Source organism: Triticum dicoccoides, chromosome 7B (assembly GCF_002162155.2).
Source record: "Triticum dicoccoides isolate Atlit2015 ecotype Zavitan chromosome 7B, WEW_v2.0, whole genome shotgun sequence".
Taxonomy (NCBI): domain Eukaryota; kingdom Viridiplantae; phylum Streptophyta; class Magnoliopsida; order Poales; family Poaceae; genus Triticum; species Triticum dicoccoides.
Genome location: NC_041393.1, coordinates 304547497 through 304569582, shown reverse-complemented (window position 1 = coordinate 304569582; position 22086 = coordinate 304547497). Strand labels below are relative to the sequence as shown.

Genomic DNA, 22086 nt, shown 5'->3' with positions numbered 1-22086 from the left:
CGGCGATGATCGGTGGTACTCCGCAGTGGGGTTGAGTGGTGTGGGTTCGCGACCCTTGAGACTCGACCGGGACAGCGGAGGCTCGACGCGATAATAGCGGCAAGGCATGCAGTTAGCACGGGACATGGAGACGGGCCAGGGCTCTGGTGGCCATACATGTGGTGAGACAACTGCGAATTTGACTCGGGATGACTACAAGCAACGGTGAAATTCCTTCAAGTTTCAGACAAGCGGTCAAGAAAGGAGCAGTGATGTTGAGTTCAGGTAACTCTTATGTGTGACACCCAATATGTGAGTTGTTCACTTTCACGCAGGTAAGTGATCAGTGTGTGATGGCGTTGGACTGATATTCTAGAAGTTGGGAGCACAAATTGAGTAACAAGGAACTTAATTTTTGCTCGAGTGTTGACTTGGTCAAGAAAAGGAGGGACTACAAGTTGCAGGTGGAGTCACATGGAGTCTTTGGAGTAGCAGCGGTACTCATGGGATAAGCTCAAGCCCAATGTACATGGTTTGACGCATGGAAAAATTCAAGGTGGTGGAGTATATTCGCCAAGGTGGAGTTTGTTGGAGTTGTGTTGAATATAGTGTACAAGGCAGGTTACAGTTGGACTTGTAGTTGTAATGTGTTTATATAGGATATGGAGTCGTGTCCTAGTAGGACACTTGTATCCTAGGCCTCTCATATATAACGGGGGTAGACACACGATGTAACCTATGCCAACATAATAGCACACGCACACGGGGGAGCCGGCGGCATGTGCCAGCGCCCGGGCGGCCGGGGTGCGGTATTGTGACGGTGTCACAGGGAGAAGCGCCCGTAGTCAGGCCCCGGGGATGTAGCCATATCGGTGAACCTCGTTAACAAATCTCGGTGTCGTGCTCGTGTGATTGCTTGGTCCTTGGATGATCGACGGTATGCCTCGGATTTATTCTAACAAGAGGGCTCACCCCCGTTGATGAGTGGGGGGCGAGGCTCGATGTAGCCGGGCGATGAGGCGGGACGGCGACGAGGGCGACGGGGCGGCGCGGTTCCTCCGCGAGGAAGACGAGGGGGAGGCGAGATAGGGTCGTGAGGGAAGGAACTAGGGTTATGGCGCGGGGGGAGAGGGGCGAGGGGTCATATAGGTTGGGAGGGGCCGCCGATGGCTGCCACGCAAGGCTCGGGCGCCATGGCCGGGGGGGTGAGCGCCACGATTCCCCCCCCCCACACACACACTGCCTCCTTGTAGCAGGAAAGGGACGATGGGATGGGCCGGGCCATGTAGCCCGGGGGAGTTCCCTCTTTTCTTTCCTTTTATTTTTCCTTTTTATTTATTCTTTTTTGTTTCTTTTTAAATGGACTGTTTGTATTTATTTAAGCTATCAAAAGATTTCTGCAAAATATGAAATTTGGCCATATAAATGTTGTGCAATATTTGGCACTGCCACAAGAAATTTGACAGTTAAATGAATTCATTTGAATTTTACTTAAATACAAATTGATTAAAAAGGTTGTTTTGGGCACTGTTTTAAATAGGTTAGGGGTAGTTTAATAAATCAAATAATGTTGGTTTATTTATGACAATTAGTTAGTGAATTTTTGGAACCTAGCAACATTTTTGTATTCCCGTTTGAAAAAAAATAAAATTTTGACTTTATTTTAAATTTGAATTTGAGTTTGGTTTGGATCAAAGTGAGGTTTAGAAATTTATTTGCGATGACATGGCACCATTAGTGTGTGGTTACTGTAGCTTAACTACCGAGGTGTTACAGCGTCGAGGTAGCTCCAATCCTTGTCGCAAGCATCAAGGTAGCTCCAATCCTTGTTGCGCTCCACTTTCTTCCTTCGGGGTTTGCAGAAATCAGGAAAGTTGTCCTCCTTGATCCAACACCAGTCAGCCCGCCATTCATCCCACTTCAGATGCAAGTTGTCTTCGGGATAAATTTCCTTGGTGCTACTCCTGGGATCCAGGTGACGCTGTCGGAGAGATCCCTCGATGCGTGGAATGAAGTAATGGCAGAAGATGGCTACGTTGGGCACTACTCCAACAAAATTCTCGCCCATATGCGCGAAGATAGACATGCAAGTCATGGCATTTGGCATGAAGTCTAAGAGGCGGAACCCATATGTATACATGATCTCTCAAAAGAAATCAGAGAAGGGTGGAACAAGCCCGCAATGGAAATATGCGGTGATAAAGGGATATTTATCTTTGCCAGATTTGGTGGTGTCGGGAACGTGGGGCGCAGTGCGAGCCATCGTCTCCTGCCCCCACATGTATGTGTACCGCTCCACCATGTCGCTGTGATTCAAGGCCAGCGCAAAGACAATATTATCCCTCCGCAGCGCCGCCATCTCCTTCTTCCTCGCTTCCGCTTCCGGGTTGACTACCTTCTCCAGCTTATCTTGGCCCTTCTTGGGTGCCATGATTGCTTTGCGGAGGGCAGATTTGCGAGCGAGCGAGGGCGTGACACGGCGGCAGAAGAACCTGCGCTCTGTTCTTGCGCAAGGTTGAAGACGATTGGAGGCGAATTACTAGATTGGAACAGAAGGGGTAAATGAGCAGTGCCCCTCGCGCTCTCCTTTTTACAGGAAAGGTGTGGGGGTTGGCACTTTACTGTCCTACGTGGCTGCGCTTTTTTAGGCACACTACCCCTGGCAGCCATTTCAATCCACCTCTCCACGTTCTGCATTTAATATGCGTCGTGGGGGCGGGGTAAAAGAGAAGATTACAGCAGTTATCCTCTGCCACACGTGCATGTGCATTGTTTTGTCCTAGCCCAACAATGTCTCGCATGCGTGTATGGCTCATCCCAGGGGCTCTTGTCGGTGTACCAAGACATGGGTGGCTTAGTACCCTGACTTGTGCACAGCCAATGGCAGCCTTTCCGATGGCAAGGCTTGTCGAAGGACAATTATAAACAAGACTCAAGACTTGGTTGGCAAAACCATGGAGAAGACTCCAAGAAAGGTCATTGAGAAGTACTAACTTAGTACTGAAGATCAAGACATCGGTTGCCGGCAATCAAAGGTCGGGCAAGCTCCATGCCGCCAAGCTCCCATTACTTGTCCACTGCTCCACTTCAGCGACGCGCCAGTCGCCTATCAAGTAGGTGTCGAGCGGGCAGGCTGTTTGGTGAGCTCTGCCTGGGCACGTGCCAACTCACCGCCGAAGACACAACTTGACACTCGTCCCTGGAGCGTGTCAAGCTAATAAGAGGTAGCTAGCCAAACAGCACAGAAGAAGAGACAACCATTGTCGGCAAGCTTCATCAGTGCGACACCTCACAGCGTATTTAATGCATTTGTCCTAACCCGTCACCTCACAGCGTATTTAATGCATTTGTCCTAACCCGTCAGAGTTAGGTATTTGGCACTGTCGCCACTATTTACCTTCTGTGAAGACGGTTTTGCCATTGTGGTGACCTCTTCATCTATAAAAGGAGGCTCGTGGCTACCTTTACAAGGGTCTGACACTTTGTTCAATTACACGCATAGCCGTCAAGCTGCACTCCTTATACTAGAGCTCAAACATAACCAATATAGCAGGAGTAGGGTTTTACGCTTCTCAGTGGCGCAAACCTGGTAAAACCTTGCCTGGTAAAACCTTGCGTGTTCTGTTGATTCTACTCTCTGTGCTCGTGGATCCCCACAGTCAAACCACAAAGGGGGATCCACAATCAAACCGCAAAGGGGCCTTTGCTGATCTCGATCGTCCTACGCACGACATGATGTTGCCCTACGACTCAAACCCAATCGAAAAAAAAAACCTTCGAGTTGTCGGAAAACCAAGGAACCAATGATCTGAGATAAACTTGACAACCATAATTAGTGGAGACAGCCAGAATTAGTTCCACTAACCATATTGTCATCACACCAAAATTCCATTTAGAGATAGATGCACTCTCACTTACGCTGCCCGTCCAAACCCACACCCGCCAACTGCAGCTCGAATGCAGGACAAGGTGGGACATGAACAAAAACCATGCCAGATAATAACAGACTATATATGCCAAGACGCGTCCAAGCTTGCTACTATATAGGAGTACCAAGAAGCGTTCAAGCTTTGCATATGCCCTGCAGGGTGATGATGATTATATAACAACACATGAACAGAGCAGCAGGAGCATGGCGTCGGTACAACCAGAGGAAACCACATGACAATGTTCTGACAATGTTAAGGATAGACCTGTCTCCAGTACAATGACAGTTTTAAGACGACGACAGGGACTATGGTATGGTCTAAGACAAATATGTGAAGCCCGAGCACACACGTATGCTCCGGTGGGCTTTTCTGCTTCTGTATCAGAAGTATTAATATGATAAATACATGGGATTTAACTTCTCTCCAGATTGCTTTCTCTTCTCCTGGATTCTGCCTGCTTTAGTCTAAGGTCGTGGGTTGGGAGATGCAACACCGGAATCTGGCCTTGCGGACATTGTTCAGGACCTCCATCTCCACACGCTCCAGCATTCTGACAACATCGGTAAAAGGGGGGCGGACATCGGGGTTTGCATCCCAGCACCTTGTCATGATCTCCCCAAGGGCAGGTAGGCAGTCATGGGGTATGGCTGGGCGAACACCCTTGTTCACCACAGCAAATGCAGCTTGCACTGCTGTCATGTTTGGAAAAGGAAGGGTCCCAGTTATTAGCTCCCACAGGACAATGCCAAAACTGTAGACATCAACTTTCTGATTGTATGGTCTGTGCTGGATCATCTCACTGCAACCCCAAAATAAGAACAATGAACAATAAGAAATAGTTCGTCCAGAATAAATTAGCACATCCAAATTAGCAAAATAAAACACAATAAGAGATAGTTCATCCAATTGCAGTATTGCACAAAGCTATATAGTTGGAGCAGGGTCATGCAGACTCTCAGGAACAGCATACGTATTATTCACATTCCTTGAGAATACAATGGTCCAATGGGATGGGTCCAAAGAAAAAACAGAATGTGCCCAAGGTGTTCCTTGTTTCCACTTTAACACAGTGCTAAATTTCCACATGAACATTAGAGGAACGAATTTGACGCTAAGGATAACAACCACTAACATTTCATCGAGATCAGATTAGCACTGCAATGGTGAGTAGTAAAAATGGTACCTCCTTGCTTGTAGTTGTTGATAGTTTTCCTATAAACTTGGTTAAACTTTGCACTGTTTGACTTCAGAAAAAACTTGCAGGCCTTCTTTTCAAGCATGGAGGGAGTACTTAAAAGCTTTTCAAAATTCAAGAAGTTCTAACGAAGAAGAGAGTTTTGAACTACATACAAACATGATTTTAGTATGAGATGCAAAAAGGAGTGCACCTGCATAGACATATTATCGCTACTAAATGCATGATGTTCACCTTTTATACCAGTTCAGGAGTTCCCAGGTAGTTTGCTCAAAGAACTTAGCTGAGCTACATAGTCAGATTATTATATAGAGCAACTAATCGATGGTTGCTTTTGGACATGGCTATGGTACATGCAACTTTCAGTAAGTTTTTCTCACTGTTTCCCCTACTCCCCATCGCTCATATTTGTAGGATACTTAAAGGATGGTGTGAAAATGCATGTAAAGTCTAATTTACATACATATGTACCATAGTCAGTCTCTTGCTATTATGCAAGTTTATTGTCAGAAACAAGTTGCCACCGGAGTTCTGGTATATCAGGATGCCCACTTTGATATGCTTAGAACTGCACAAAGAAAAAACTAAAGGCTTGCCAGCAAGAGACTTGACGCAGTGGTAAAGCTGCTGCCTTGTGACCATGAGGTCACGGGTTCAAGTCCTGGAAACAGCCTCTTGCAGAAATGTAGGGAAAGGCTGCGTACAATAGACCCAAAGTGGTCGGACCCTTCCCCAGACCCTGCGCAAGCGGGAGCTACATGCACTGGGGCTGCCCTTGCCAGCAAGAGACTTGAAAAATAACAAGCTTGAGCACTTCTCCAACTTGGTCTTGGTTTAAAAGCAAGCTAACGTTGAGCCTAGGCTGGACAGCGGAGTCTGTTAAGGAAATCTAGACATTTTTGCACATATGAAATAAGCATCTAAGTTTAGCGTGCATGGTTGTCTCGTTCCAGTTATGCAATCTCGTGTTGTTCAATAAATGGAAACCTAGTTAAGACCTATAATTTTCTTTAGAAGAAATATGTTAGCACTATGAAAGAACTAATCAATAATCTTTTCGGGTAGTTGATGGATTAGTTTTATTGGTTTTACCAGTTTGGCCGTTACAATAATTTCTCACTTCCAAGTACCAACTATGTATGAATACTACCCCCATAATTCAACTCATACTGAAATGTTTCTAAGGATCTTCATTTATTTATTATGACTTGAATTCAGCTCGAGCATGGTACAAGCTGAGCATAAGCCCACTCCCTGGCATGACAATTGACCCGACTCAACTAGATCTAGCTAGGTTTTCAGTGCAAACAAGAGCAGAGCAAAGTCAAGTTTGCTCAAACTTGACTTGTTTGCATCCCTAGCTGCTCCGGTATAGTAATCAACAACAACAACTAACCCTTTAGTCCCAAACAAGTTGGGATAGGCTAGAGCTGAAACCCATAAGATCTCGAAAGCAGCTCATGGTTCTGGCACGTGGATAGCTAACTTCCACATGCCCCTGTCCATGGCTAGTTCTTTGATGATATTCCAGTCCTTCAGATCTCTCTTTACGGACTCCTTCCATGTCAAGTTTGGTCTACCCCGACCTCTCTTGACATTATCAGCATGCTTTAACCGTCCGCTATGCACTGGAGCTTTTGCAGGCCTACACTGTATATGTCAAAACCATCTTAGACGATTTTGGACAAGCTTCTCTTCAACAGGTGCTACCCCAACTCTCACGTGTATCATCATTCCGCACACAGTCCTTTCTTATGTGGCCCCACATCCATCTCAACATGCGCATCTCCGCTACACCTAAGTGTTGAAGATGTCATCTTTTAGTCGGCTAACACTCAGCGCCATACAACATTTCGGGTCGAATTGCCATCCTATAGAACCTGCCTTTTAGCTTTGTGGCACTCTCTGGTCACAGAGAACGCCAGAAGCTTGGCACCATTTCATCCATCCAGCTTTGATTCAATGGCTCACATCTTCATTGATATCACCATACATCTGCACCATTGACCCCAAATATCGAAAGGTGTCCTTCTGAGGTATCACCTGCCCATCAAGGCTTACCTCCTCCTCGTGCCTAGTAGTACTGATACCGCACCTCATATATTCATTTTTAGTTCTACTAAAAGCCTAAAACCTTTCGATTCTAATGTTTGTCTCCATAGCTCTAACTTTCTATTAACTGTCGTCCAACTATCATCGACTAGCACCACATCATCTGCAAAGAGCATACACCATGTGATATCTCCATGTATATCCCTTGTCACCTCATCCATCACGAAGCAAAAAGATAAGGGCTCAAAGCTAACCCTTGGTGCATTCCTATTCTAATTGGTAAGTCATGAGTGTCACCATCACTTGTTCACCTGTCATAACATTATCGTACATGTCCTTGATGAGGGTAATTTACTTTGTTGGGACTTTGTGTTTCTCCATGTATCCCTGGGTTTCCGAGGTGTGGGACTGGACGCGTTGTGCAGGTTCCTTCTCTAGCGCCTATGGTGGGGCGTGGAGGTGCTCCTCCTGGACCGAAGCCCCCGGCGGTGGCTGGGAACGCGTCGGGCGGGCGTGGTGCAGGAGCGCCGCCTGGGCAGAAGGCTCCGGTAGCCACCGGGCCGGCCGCTGTGGGGCGTGGTGGTGGCATGTCGGGTCAACGAGCCCCAACGGTCGCTGGGACGGGGGTTGCCGCTGCGGGACGCGGCGGTGGCGCTGTGGGTCCTAGGCCGCCAGCTCCTGGGGCGGTCGGTCCAGCACCCGCGCTTGCCGCGGCGGGGCGTGGACAAGGATCTCTGTCGTTGCAGCCAGGGACGGCGGTGGTGGCGCCTCGCAAGCACGCGCTGGCGCATGGGCAGCAGAACCGGCGGTGGAGGCGGCTACAGAGGTCATCGTGGTGGTCGCGGTGGTCAGAACCGTTACCGCCCACCTCCACCGCCGGTCGTTGTGGAACCGACGGAGTCCACAGAGGTGGCTACTTCCGGGCAGGCGCCGGACTTGTCCGGCGAGGCTATGGAGGTGGTGACGGCGCTGGCTACTGCTGAGGTCCCTGTGACTGAGCCAGTGACGTCGGGTGCTTCAGGTGCCGTTGACAAGGCAGATGGTGAGAGAGCTTCCAAGTGGGCTCGGAAAAAGGAGAAGATGTTGTGCTACCGTTGTGGTGAGAGGGGTCACTTTATTGTTGAATGTGTGACCGAGTTATGTGATACTTGCCTCAAGCCAGCGCATGACACAGGTGTGTGCCCGATACTGCGTGATCAGATGCCGAGTATTACTATCTATGGGTGCCGAGTTGATGTTCTTTGAGTCTCCTTGTGCGAGGGACGTTCCCGAGGAGTCCCCGAGCACGACTACGGGGATCGTTAAGGTCACGGAAGGTGATGTGTCTGAGGCTCAGATTTTGCAGAGGCTTAGGGACTTGGCTCTAGGTGATTTTCAGTGGGAGCTTGTTCATCTCGACGCCAACATGTATAAGGTTGACTTCCCTACTACAGAGGACTTGGAGCGTCTTCCCAGTTTTAGGTTGTGCAGAGTTCCTGGCACAGAGTGCATTCTTGAGTTTCACGAGTGGAAGAAGGTAGAGCCACAGGGCAAGCCTCTCACTCAGGTTTGGTTGCGTTTTTCGGGAGCTCCGTCGAAGCTGATTCAGGATGCCCGGGTTGCTGCTAGCTTGGGAATTCTGGTCGGGAAAACTGAGAGGGTGGACATGGCTTTTACCTGAGCTAACGGGGTTGCCCGGCTTCTGGTTAGTGTTCTGGATATCGAGTTTGTTCCTGACGTGGTCAAGTGGACACATAAGGGCCTCGTGTACAACCTTGACATTGAGTTTGAGGACTCTGAGTACTTCGCTGGGGCTCTGGCAGGGACTGATGTGGACATGCATGATAAGAATGATGGATCAGGTAATTCGAAGGCGCGAGGGGAGGATGCTGGGCATGAGTTGCCCAATGGCCCGGGGGCTGATTCACAGATGCCCGGGAATGGGGTTGCACCCTCTACTTCGGTGCCGATGAGTACTTTGCAGTTTGGTTCTTTTCAGCCAGCTTTCGCTCCTCCCAGGCTATGGAGCGACAGGGTGGAGTCCGAGGATGTGCTTGAGCGCACGCTTCCTCCCCTGGATTTTGCGGAGGTTGTTGTCTCTCTGGAGGGGAGGGACGATCTTGGGCAGGTGGCCCCCCTCTCTACCACCCCTACTGTTGTTTCGCCGCACAGGAGGTCTCCGCCGAGACTGGCCACGGTGATGGTTGTGTCACCGATCGGGCAGGCGGCCTCGGTTACCTCTTCCCCTCAGGTGTCCAGGGTGGCCGAGCCTGTGGCGTCGACCGAGCCCTGCCTGACGCCGACAGGAGTGGACACGGCGCACTTCGGTCTGACTGCCGAGTCGGGTGGGGCGCGGGGGCAGGCGGCCCCCGTCCTCTCTTCTCCTCACGGGACTCCAGGTGGGGAGCGTGGGCAGGTGGCCCAGCCCTCGCTAACCCCGCGCTTGCCGGCGGTTCTCTGCGGTCCTCCGACTTTAGTTGTCAGGCCATGCATTGGGGGTGGGGCAGGAGGCCTTACCCCAAACGAGCCGACCCGGGAGGAGGTCATCGCTTTTGGAGGTATTCCGGATCCTGTGTCTGAGGGGAGACGGATGAGCTGTCGCCTTCAGGACCAGACGGATGTTGATGATATGCAGCTGAGGTGCGCCATGCGGGCGGCCAAGCTTCGTGACATGGAGGTCACTACTGGTATGTCAGTCAACACTTCCAATTCTATTTTGCACTTTTCTAATGATGAGATCATTCACCATGCAAATGAGCTAGGAGTTTCACTAGGTAGTAATGATAGTGAAATCTCTAAATCTGTTAATGATATACTGGACCTGGAAGCGGAACATGCTTTAGAGTTGATTCGTAACTTAGCTGCGGTCAAACCTATGAACGATTCTGACACAGATGCTTTGGGAGTCAGGGTGCTAGATACGTTATGTGCGATTCTATACCCTAGGGGAGAGTGCCCCGGTCGAGGGTCAGGATGTTAGATCCACGAAGGCCGGTTGTGAGGATCGGGTAGAGGATCCGAACAAGCCTAAGCGAAAGTGGAGGCGCAAAATCTATCCTGCATCCGCGGTGCGTAGAAGTGCTAGGGTCCGTACCACCAAAAAATTCCATGATGAGCTATGAGAGGCATCTTTTGGAATAGCAGAGGTCTGATGGACTTGGCTAAAAGAAGGTTTCTAGCAGATGCTTCAACTGAACATAGACTGGATTTTATTGCCCTATCTGAGATAGGTAGGGACAATTTCTCTCCTCAGTTTCTCAGCACTTTATCCGGAGGTGTCGATTTTGATTGGCACTGCCTCCCCCCCAAGAGGAAGATCAGGGGGGGTCCTACTTGGGGTTAGATGTGAGGCGTTGGGTGATTTCGCCGTCAAATTTCGGGTCAGATCCAAAGTCGATGGATTTAATTGGGCACTGGTAGCAGTGTATGGGGCCGCGCAACTGGAACTCAAACCAGACTTTTTGGCGGATCTCGTCCGTATTTGCGGGTCTGAACAGCTTCCAATCTTGGTTGGGGGAGATTTTAACATTATTAGAAGGAGAGAAGAAAAGAACAATGATAATTTTGACACCAGGTGGTCGTTCATGTTTAATACCATCATTGAAAGCTTGGATCTTAGAGAGAGAGCTTTCGGGTAGAAAATTCACTTGGGCTAATACTTTGCAAAACCCGACGTATGAGAAGCTGGATAGAGTCCTAGCAAGCGTCGACTGGGAAGAGAAATTCTCCCTAGTTACACTCCAAGCGCTATCTCGCAGTATATCTGACCGCACCCCTTTGCTGGTTGACTCTGGTGAGGCAACACGTATGGGTAATAAAAATACCTTTTCATTCGAACTTGCGTGGTTTGAAAGAGAAGGTTTCCTGGATCTGATAGCCAGGGAATGGGCGATGCAGGAGGAAGGTCTTCTATCGAGAGATGGCAGAATAAGATTAGAAACTTGAGGAGTTTCTTGCGAGGGTGGGCTAAGCATCTCAATGGGATCTATAAGGTTGAAAAGGAAAGGCTCCTTACACTTATTCAGTCCCTAGATTTAAAGGCCGAGTCCACAATTCTACAAACCTCGGAGCTTCATGCTAAAGTAGTGTGGAGATGAGATTGAAAGAGTTGTTGCGAGAAGAGGAGTTGAAGTGGGCATTGCGAGCTAAGGTTCACAAAGTTGTCCAAGGGGACGCTAACACTCAATTCTTTCATATGATCGCCATTGGCAAGCATAGAAAGAAAAGGATCTTTCAGCTTGAGCAAGACGAGGGGACGATCTTAGGGCAGGAGAACTCAAAATTATACATAACCAATTATTACAAACAGCTATTTAGGCCTCCAGAGGATAATTTTGTGTCCTTGGATGAGTCTAGGATTGAGGATGTGCCGCAGCTGGCTGCAGATGAGAATGAGGTATTAACTGCACCATTCTCGGAGAACAAGGTGTTTGAAGCGATTTCACAGATGAAGAATAATAAAGCTCCGGGGCCGGATGGATTTCCGGCGGAGTTTTATAAGAAATGTTGGCACATTACTAAAGGGGATTTGTTACCGATGTTCCATGATCTATTCTCCGGACAGCTTCGGTTGTTTCACTTGAACTTTGGAACAATAACTTTGCTTCCGAAGAAAACAGAGGCTATGAGAATTGAGCAGTTCAGGCCTATTTGTCTTCTTAATATTAGTTTCAAAAAATTTACCAAGGTTGGAACAAATAGACTCACACAGATTGCGCATTCTGTGATGCAGCCAACCCAAACTGCTTTCATGCCGGACAGAAACATCCTAGAAGGGGTTGTGGTCCTTCATGAAACGCTCCATGAAATCCATACAAAAAAGCTAGACAGGGTTGTTTTCAAAGTGGATTTCAAAAAAGCGTATGATAAAGTCAAATGGCCATTTCTGCAACAGGCTTCGCGCATGAAAGGTTTCGACCCGGCTTGGAGACACCAGGTTGAATCTTTCACGCAAAAAGGGAGTGTTGGAATCAAAGTGAATGACGACATAGATCACTATTTCCAGACACATAAGGGCCTGAGACAAGGAGATCCGATGTCACCTATTTTGTTCAATATTGTAGTCGACATGTTGACCATTCTAATAGGAAGGGCAAAGGAGGCTGGTCAAGTAGGTAGCCTGGTACCTCATCTAGTTGATGGAAGGGTGTCTATCCTACAGTACGCTGATGATACTATCATCTTCATGGAGCATGACTTGGCAAAAGCGAGAAACATGAAGCTGGTGTTATGCTTATTCGAACAATTGACCGGGTTAAAGATTAACTTTCACAAAAGCGAATTGTTCTGCTTTGGAAGAGCCAAAGAGGAACAAGAGGCGTTCAAGCAATTGTTCGGGTGTGAACTTGGGGCTCTATCTTTCACGTATTTGGGTATACCAATTCACCATCGTAAGCTAACAAATAGAGAATGGAAGTGTATTGAGGATCGATTCGAAAAGAAACTGAGTTGCTGGAAGGGCAAGCTGATGTCGTATGGGGGCCGTCTAATTCTGATTAATTCGGTCCTCACAAGCATGCCTATGTTTCTCTTGTCGTTTTTCGAGATACCAGTTGGAGTTCGGAAACGACTGGATTTCTATTGATCCCGCTTTTTCTGGCAGAGTGATGACCCGAAAAGGAAGTATAGACTCGCTAAGTGGGATATTATTTGTCGACCGAAAGACCAAGGGGGTCTAGGTATCGAAAATCTTGAGGTTAAAAACAGATGTCATCTTAGCAAGTGGTTGTGTAAGCTATCTCTAGAGTCGGAGGTCACGTGGGCGCAGATTCTGCATAATAAGTACCTTCATTCGAAAACTTTGTCACAGGTGACAGTCAGGCCGACGGACTCACCTTTTTGGAAAGGACTGATGAGAGTTGAATCAGTCTTTTTTAACAGAACAAAGTTTCTAGTCAAAAACGGTACTTCTACGAGATTCTGGGAGGATACATGGCTAGGGGAAACACCCCTCGCGCTTCAATATCCCTCCCTTTATAGCATAGTGCAACGAAGAGACGCTTTCGTTGCAACCGTGCTTCAGTCCACTCCCCTCAATATCCACTTTAGGAGAGCACTTGTCGGACCCCATTGGGAAGCATGGCTCCATTTGGTGAGAAGACTGATGGATGTGCAGCTTTCTCAACAGCCGGACATGTTGTGCTGGAAGCTAACCAGGAATGGAGAGTTCACGGTTAAATCTATGTATTTAGATGTGATCAACTCTAGCTCTATTCCTAGTTCGAAACATGTTTGGAATGTCAAAGTGCCTTTGAGAGTTAAAGTGTTCATGTGGTTTGTACACAAACAAGTCATTTTAACTAAGGACAATTTGACAAAGCGCAACTGGACTGGTTCTACGAGATGTAGTTTTTGTGATCGGGATGAGACCATCAAACACCTCTTTCTTGACTGTCCGATGGCGAAGGTTTTATGGCGGACTGTTCACATTGCTTTTAATATTACTCCACCGAATAATATCACCACGTTATTTGGGACGTGGCTTGACGGGATAGATTCCCAAACAGCAAGACACATTCATGTAGGAGTATGTGCTTTACTTTGGGCAGTCTGGAACTGCAGGAATGATTTGGTTTTTAACAGAACAACAAATACTCAATTTTTGCAGGTTATCTTCCGAGCCACTGCGTTGATCCGTATGTGGTCGCTACTCACTCAGACGGAGGCCAGGGAGCGTTTGGTTACTGGATCTACCCGGTGGGAGATGGTAGCTCGGGCTATATTCAACCAGTTTGGATGGCGGTCATGTAATAGGATAGGCAATTAGTTTTCCTATCTAGCTTCTACCTGCCGGTTGTGGCTTTTCTTTTCGCTCTTCATGAGCCTTTTTGTGGTTCGTTTGTTTAAGACTTCATGACCTTTGTTGAACTTATTTGCTTTATAATAAAGGTGGCCGTATGCATCATTCTGATGCAGAGGCCGAGGTTATACCCCTTTTCCAAAAAAAAATGGCCCACCACACGACATTCCGCGGTATCTTATCATAGGCCTTTTCCAAGTCAATGAACACCATATGCAAGTCCTTTTGCTCCATGTATCTCTCCATAAGTTGTCGTTCCAACAAAATGGCTTCCACGGTCGACCTCACAGGCATGAAACCAAACTGATTTTTGGTCACGCTTGTCATTCTTCTTGAGCAGTGCTCAATGACTCTCCCATAGCTTCATTGTATGGCTCATCGGCTTAATTCCACGATAATTAGTACAACTTTAAACATCCCCCTTGTTCTTAAAGATTGGTACTAATATACTCCGTCTCCATTCTTTTGGCATCTTGTTTGATTGAAAAATGATGTTGAAAAGCTTAGTCAGCCATGCTATCACGGTCTCCGAGGCCTCTCCACACCTCAGTGGGGATACAGTCAGGGCCCATCGCCTTGCCTACTTTCATCCTTTTCAAAGCCTCCCTGACCTTAGACTCCTGGATTCTTCACACAAAACACCTGCTGGTATCGTCAAAGGAGTTGTCCCGCTCAATGGTAGAGCTCCCATTTTCTCCATTGAGCGGCTTGTCGAAGTACTCCCGCCATCTATGCTTAATTTCCTCGTCCTTGAGTTGATCTGCTCCTTCCTTTATGCATTTGACTTGGTTGACATCCCTCCTCTTCCTCTCTTGAATCTTGACCATCTTATAGATGTCCATTCCGCCTTCCTTCGTGTCTTAAGCGCCGGTAGAGGCCCTCAAACGCCTGATCCATTGCTACACCCATAGCTCGATTTGCAGCCTTCTTTGCCACCTTGTACTTCTCTATGTTGTCTACACTCCTATCCATGTGTAGTTGTCCAAAACAGTCTTTCTTCTCCTTAGTAGCCTTCTAGACAACATCGTTCCACCACCGGGTATCTTTAGCTTCGCTTCTACTTCCCCTGGTCACTCGAAACTCCTCTAAAGCCACCTTACGAATGCAAGTCACCATCTTCATCCACATATTGTTTGAATCACCTCCTTCCTCCCAAGGACCCTCCTTAAAAACCCTCTCCTTGAAAGCCTGAGCTGCCTCTCCCTTGAGGTTCCACCACTTCATTCTAGCGACATTGGCACACTTATCCCATTGGACAAGAACCCGAAAGCGGAAGTCAGACACCACAAGCTTATGTTGATGGACAACACTCTCTCCAAGTATCACCTTACAATCTAGGCAAGCACGCCCATCTTCTCTTCTCAAGAGGACAAAATGAATCTAGCTAGATTGTTAACCACTACTAAAAGTCACAAGATGTGATTCTCTCTTTTTAAGGAGGGTGTTAGCTAAAGGTCATGCCGTAGGCTAGAGCGAAGCTTAAGACATATGGTTAGATAAAACGAGATAGAAATTCCACCAATAGCTCAACTTTGCTTTGAAAAAGTACATGTTGCTATGGTAAGAGTATATTACCCCTGAACTTTGATCAAGTGTCTATTTAAATCCGTAAACAATGAAAATAGTTACGACAAGATGCATCATTTAAAACAATAGCAAAACCAACTTAGGGGGCCATATGTTGTAGGTGTAGCTAACTATGGGGTGACTTGGTAAAGGAGTACTTGATGATTGTGATTCATGAGTGCTTTGCGTGAAGTATAATTAATTTCCTTCTATGTTGCTTAACAACTTTCCCACTTAGATAAAAAAGGCTGGCCTAGGCTAGGCCAAGGTTGGACCCTTCCCCGGACCCTACACAGGTAGGTGTTACGTGCATCGGGCTGTCCTTTTGTGTAGGCTAGGCCTAGGTTGAGCTAGCAAAAAAACTTGTTCATTTTGGGGCCTAAACCCGTCGCCTTACCCACAAGTCTACTGGATGTCTAGATCTTGCTTAAATTGGGCTGCCTCTAGGTCTTAGTTTTTTTTAGTGACACCAAACTAAATTGTAATTTGAAGCTCAAAGTGCCAAGCCCATCAAGACATCCTAATTTACTCACATGTAAGTTCTTGTCCACCAAAGGTCATTGATGTCGGTTCCTTTTGTTCTCTTCTTTTGCAATTCAATCTTTTCCAAAATCAAATCAAATCCATATGAAATCTGTTTAATACATATAATAAGTTCATTTGTAGATCTCAAATCTGTCAAATCTGTCCCCTGTTTACAGATTTGAGCACTTCAAAATGCATGCATTTAATTAAATGTCATTAATGCGTTAATAAATTGCATAAACCCTAATTAAATAATTATACCTCAGAAAAATATAAATAATATATACTTTTTGATAAAAAATGCATAAACACCATCTATGCCATTTTCATGCATTATTAAACAACTTTAACCACATGTTTAGTATTAATTCAATTTTAACTCCAAATTGCATATGGGGTTGTTTTGGAAACCAATTGCATTATGATTTCCAGCTCTTTATAATTTGAGTAGCGTAGTTATAGGGCAATGGCACGCGTCATAATTGCTTGAGCATTGCACTGAAGCTTTTGGTCGTTTTATTTTCCTTCTATGACAGGTGTGCTTCTTCATGATAGACTCGGGTACCTAAGTTGCTGACGACAGTTGTCACCCCACTTCCAAGGACCTTGCCCAGGACCAGGCTGTTGAGCCAACAAGCAAGTAAAACCCCTTGATCATACCCATGCTTCGCTCAATTGCTTTCATTAGGGTTAACGATGCTATAGTAGTCTTTTGATGCATAGCCTGACTAAATCACCATTTAATGTCCCATTCCTAGCAAGCCATGTTACCTACTCGTGTTATGCCATTATATCTTTGTTTTGTCGTAGTATGCATGCTAAGGGCTTATGCTTGAGTTATGTTATCTTCTAGCTATGTTGCTCAAGCCATGTTACTTGCTTGTGTTATGGCATGATATCTTTGTTGTGTCGTAGTATGCATGCTAAGGGCTTGGCGTGGGTCGCGGCAGGGGGACAGACCTATCCACACGGCGCAATGGCTTGCCTAACCTGGCAAGACCCGCTTGGGTGCCCGACCAACTGAGCGCTCGGGAGGAGGGTACTCGAGAGGGGGGAGGGCGTGCTCGGGTCCGTGAGCTTACCCCAAGCCCCCACCGACCGAGTCATCCGCACCCCTTAGGCTGCCACAACGTTCAGGTCGGCCATGTTAACATGCCCAGGAGACCACGCCCCCGGGAGCGCTGACACTTGGCCCACTACCTTACTAGACCTATCCAAGGGCCACACCTAGTTCAGGCTGTCCATTTGGCATACACATAGTTGCATTTGCATGTTTTCAATCTTTGTTACGATGACAATGATGAATGGTACGATACATACATATAGGAATGTGGCGCGGAAGGCGGTCAGCTTGCGGCCTAGCCGATCCCTATTCTGGCTCACACCGTCTGGGTCCGACTCAGAGCTACGGCCGGACTCTCGATTCGGGTACAACTCAGTTTGGGTGGCTTCTTGGATTTGTCTGCAGCGAAGGGAAAGTGTGAGTCAATCACCTCCGCCGGCTCACCACGTGAGGTGTGCTACTCGCATGCATCAAGGGATGATCGAACGTATGAGTAACTTGGTGCACCCCTAAAGGGATAAATTTATTTGAATAGCCATGTCCACGGTCATTGTTCACAAGGCAGTAAGGCGGCCTAAGGCAAGCACCAAGTGCCATGACGCCTAAGCGCTTAAAGTGGGCATAATTGTAAGGCGCTGGCTGCCTAAGTGTCCAAGGCGAGACGCCTTATAAACAATGTCCGCGGTTATGGACGACTTGGAGATTTTGTACTCGATCATAGAACTTCAACTAATCATTAATGACTTGTTAGTAACATAGAACAACTTCAATCAATAATCTATAAAACTTACCAACTGTATGAGTGCCTTGGGACTGCTTCCTAATGAGAGATGCGAGGGGGTGATACAAGATAGTGCTATGATGTGGTGGTTAGGATAATAACCTAGATGGTTCTTATGCGCTCTCTTACCTTATTCTAAGAGACACACAAGTTGTAGTGTGTCTATAGGAAGCTAGTGTTCTTGCCGCTCAAAACCACGTACCCTTCTTTGAGAAGGGTGCATACTTAGAACAGATTTAGAACAGATCTGATTTAAGTCTTGCGGTGTACATCATGCAGTCACCTTGTTTTTCAAACCAACTTGTTGCAGAGGATTTTATGGATCCACTTGGTGGTTAGTATGTGGACTTCGCTGATGTCAACGACGAGTAGGTAGGAGGTCCCATGTGGCAGCCTGAGTCCTCATGGATGAGATCTTGTTTATCTTTCAACCTCTTACGCAAATGCTATTAAATTTGTCCGTACTCAGACGCTACTTCGTTTCCGCTGATGTATGATGAGATGTTAGGTCATCTGATCTCTAAATGTAATAAATTTGCTATCTTGCTCCATGTATGAGCTTTGGCTATATTAATATATTGGCAGCAGCGGTAATGTTGTGATACCGACTTTATTCATACCCCAAAACGTTTGCAGTGCGTCTATGTTATGAAGTGTACGTTGTGGGTAGATTCTTGATACCGTTAAGCGGGTTATCCAAGTTACGGGGTTAAGCGACTCGTTCTATTGTATGGGTATGGGATTTCATCACCCATGTCCTCTAGAACTTGTGTGGGAATCATGATTCCCTTGTCGGATGTGGTTCCTGATGGGGATTGATGAACCAACGGATTCCAGGCTCTTCGAGAGGAGATGGCGCTTGGCAGTGTGGTTGATTCCAAGCGCCAATCTTGGCTTCCCATATGATTTCCTCTGCCAGATTCACATAGTCTTGGTCACGGGGTCTGACAGATTTTCAGTCTGAAACTATGGGACCATGCAGAGGGAAATAAACAAAGTTTCACAGGATTTTTGTTCCATTGTTAGGGGAAGATAGTATAATCCTGCGAACAAAACAAGCATGATAATACACAAGTTAAGGTGACTTCTGAAAGACCCAAAAGAGGAAATTTTGGTCACAGAAGAAACTATGTCTACAGAGTTGAGTTATTTGATCAGATACTGCTAACTCACCTTTTTATACAGGACCTGCATTTAACATTTTAGTGTCTTCTAGAAATGGATCTCCACTCTTGGAAAAACTTAAAAAACTGGGTAATAGCAGCAAAAGTGTACAGGATTGAACAACCATAGCTGGTCAACCAAACAGGAGATAATGGCTTAAGGCAAGAAAGCCAAATAAGTCTTACATATCTAGCGAATAAGTTTTACATGTCTAGTGATAAAATTACCCTGCAACGGCCATTCCCCTCCCTAAAAGTGGATTAGAATGATAGCTTAGTTTTGCATCAAGAGCTAATGAGAGAATGACAAGGTCAAAGCAACAAGAGAATAACCTAAAGCAAATTCTATTTATCTCATAGTAGTAGAATATTATGTACAAAATCAGTTTGAAATATCCTGTAGTCAAGACCAACCAAATATTCCTGGCTGAGATGTACCACCAGGTAATACAAGCCTAATTGGTTTCATGCCAATTGTTGGCAAGTCTAGAAAATTGGCTATCAATTGATTGGCTACCAATTGGTTCTTGCCCATCTCCCAAAAGAAGGTATAATTAGGTCCGAACTATGGTCTTGAGTGATGGCAATGTCAGGAAATGAAGCATAATTGCCTATTTAGAGTAACATCACTACTAACAGAAATAAGCAAGATAAAGAGCAGTTTGTTCAACTTACGGAGCCATCCAACGGTATGTTCCTGTTTCAGGTGTCATCCCCTCGGTCTTCACTTCAATCCTAGCAACTCCGAAGTCAGCAATCTTGATCGATTTATCACCAGAAATCAAGAGGTTATCTGACTTAAGATCTCTGTGGATGAACCCAAGGCCATGAACATAAGCCATGCCACGTGCAACATCTAGTGCCTGCTTCACTGCCAGCTTCAGTGGAACAGACCTGTTCTGCCTCCTATTCAGGAAATTCCTAACAGATCCACCCTTTGCATACCCTGTGACAATGCACCAAACTATTGGCTTCCTGCATGCGCCAACGAACTTGACTATATTTGGATGCCTTAACTCTGCAAGCATCATAACTTCTTGCACAAACTGTTGCTCCAGCAGCTGAGCTTGTGTGGGGTCAGCCTCGGGCCTCTCCAAAAGCTTAATGGCAACATCCATCCCATTGTAGGTCCCCCTGTATAGCTTCCCAAATGCACCTTGTGCAAAGGGCAATCCCATGTGGAGCTTCCCCAAATCAATGGTCCACTCCTCATAATCCTTGAGTGTCTCAGTGGGGAATCTAGTGTCCATCAAAGCCTGTGCCAACGCATCATCACTCAAGGCATGAGACACCCGCCCAGGACGGAAAATGCTGTTCCCAACCGAGTAGCTGACCACAGCAACAGGCCCCCTGTGGCTAGGATGGTTAAGCATCCCAGTACGCGAGTCAGTAGAACCAACACTACTGTTGTCCACAGACATTATGGAACCACCGTGCATGCTGGTCTGCATGCTGTTAAGGCTATCAATGGACATGGTGGAGCCCTCCCCTAGCTTCTGGTAGTATGCCATGTCGCAGAAGTTGACGCCACCGTCCTGGCCGCTTACGGCACCAATTATCCCGGGGAACTTGCCCGCTTCCATCATTCTCAAATAACCAAAGTCTGAGCTCCGGCAACCTTTCCGCTCTTCCCTTTCTCCCTCACACAGTCCAGCCAAAGGCGATTGCCTGCAGAGAGAACCCAACGGAGATTAGAAGCGACAATAAGCTAAAGTTTTCGTCTTCATCCTGCAAGCTATACAGTTGCCACAACTGCCAGCATGCAAGCATAAAATCGATACGATACAGCAAGAAAAACACAAAATCCACGAGGAGGAACACCCTAATCCCTGAAAGAACACCCAAAATAATCCTTGCAGGGTCAGACTTCGCTCCGGATAGACCCTTGCCCAGACCAAATCGAACCCTCAACAGCGACCTAAACCAAAGGAACCCGAAGCACCAAACCGCATCCAGGACCAAATCATGCTCCGGCACGAAACAAGAGATGGCGAGCCAAACCTTACCCCGGAACTGCCCACTTTTCGGGTCCGGAAGTACAGCTCGCTGCTTCCAATTCGCACCCCACGCGACCTCGGCGCCGCACGGATTCTGGCGATCCGGGCCTCGATCGGGAGCCCCCGGAGCCGCGGCGTCGGGATGAGGGCCGCAGGGGACAGGGTCAGCTGTTGTGTTTGTGAGATGGAGAGAGGAGGGGCGTTTGCCCCAAGAGCGCTTTTATGCCAAAAATAGCGCCTTTTGGGTGTGCTGGCGATAATTCTAACTTCGGGACCAACTTACAGCTCCGACCGCATCCACATCGGTCAAACTTTTTTTTTAAAGCTCAAATTCGATGAAATTCAGTTAATTGAAGGAAATATAGGCGATTTCATTGATATTTAGGCAAATTTACATAGATAAAACGTAAAACTACTCCTAGATCATGCGGAGCAGTTTGTAGATGTAGTCGTCGCCGTCGCTCGGCGGCCCGTCCTTCGTGGCGGCCTGGCTGCAGCCCTCCCCTGGATCGCCGTTGCGGGCCGGCTGGCTCGGCGCAATGACCTCCTCGTCGCTGTTGGAGAGCGCGATGATGCCGACCTCATCGCGGTCGCGGCATCGCACGGCGATTTCTTTCAGAGCACGGTGCTGGCGCTCCATCTCCTATGCCACGTAGTCCTGCCGCGACCAGGCGAGGCTACTCTCAAAGTCGGAGGCCATGGCCTCGTGCTCCTGCTTCACCACGAAGGGATTGCCGTCGGCTCCTTCTTCGGCTTGACCAGGCGATAGTTGTCGCGGGGAGGGGAAGGGGCGCGACCGCCCTCGTTGATGACGAGGTTGGCGCTGCGGCGGGCCCCCAGGGGTGGAAATTTGGCACGGGTTGTTTTCACGCCATTTTATTTTCCCCGGCGCCCCCTGACGCCCCCTAGCGCTAGGTTCGCTATGGGTCCGTCGACGCCATTTTTTGCCCAAACCGACGAAATTTAAGCTCCTCGAGGTGCGACTGGGCGGGGTTTTTTGCCGGTGATATAAAAGGTGCCTTGGGGCCTGTTGGGGGCGGGTGGAGATGCTCTGAGGG

General features: G+C 47.4%; 1 protein-coding gene across 2 annotated transcripts; it reads right to left on the bottom strand.

Moving 5' to 3' along the window:
- Positions 1 to 4097: 4097 nt before the first annotated feature.
- On the bottom strand, positions 4098 to 21239 carry LOC119337552 (serine/threonine-protein kinase STY13-like). Of its 2 annotated transcripts, none has more exons than XM_037609717.1 (3): positions 21033 to 21239; positions 19707 to 20699; positions 4098 to 4707 (listed from the first exon to the last, which is right to left on the bottom strand). In XM_037609717.1, exons 2-3 carry the CDS (start codon positions 20615 to 20617, stop codon positions 4368 to 4370), a joined length of 1251 nt encoding a protein of 416 aa, XP_037465614.1. In that variant the 5' UTR covers positions 20618 to 20699; positions 21033 to 21239; the 3' UTR covers positions 4098 to 4367. The 2 variants fall into 2 exon arrangements, with proteins under 2 accessions (XP_037465614.1, XP_037465613.1); XM_037609716.1 differs by having other exon boundaries at positions 21038 to 21239.
- Between the last annotated feature and the right edge of the window lie 847 nt (positions 21240 to 22086).

Coding starts and splice junctions, on each gene's coding strand:
- LOC119337552 (XM_037609717.1), bottom strand. CDS start 20,617: ATGATGGAAGCGGGCAAGTTCCCCGGGATAATTGGTGCCGTAAGCGGC. Junction 4,708..19,706: donor ACATACCGTTGGATGGCTCC/GTAAGTTGAACA, acceptor TTGGGGTTGCAG/TGAGATGATCCAGCACAGAC.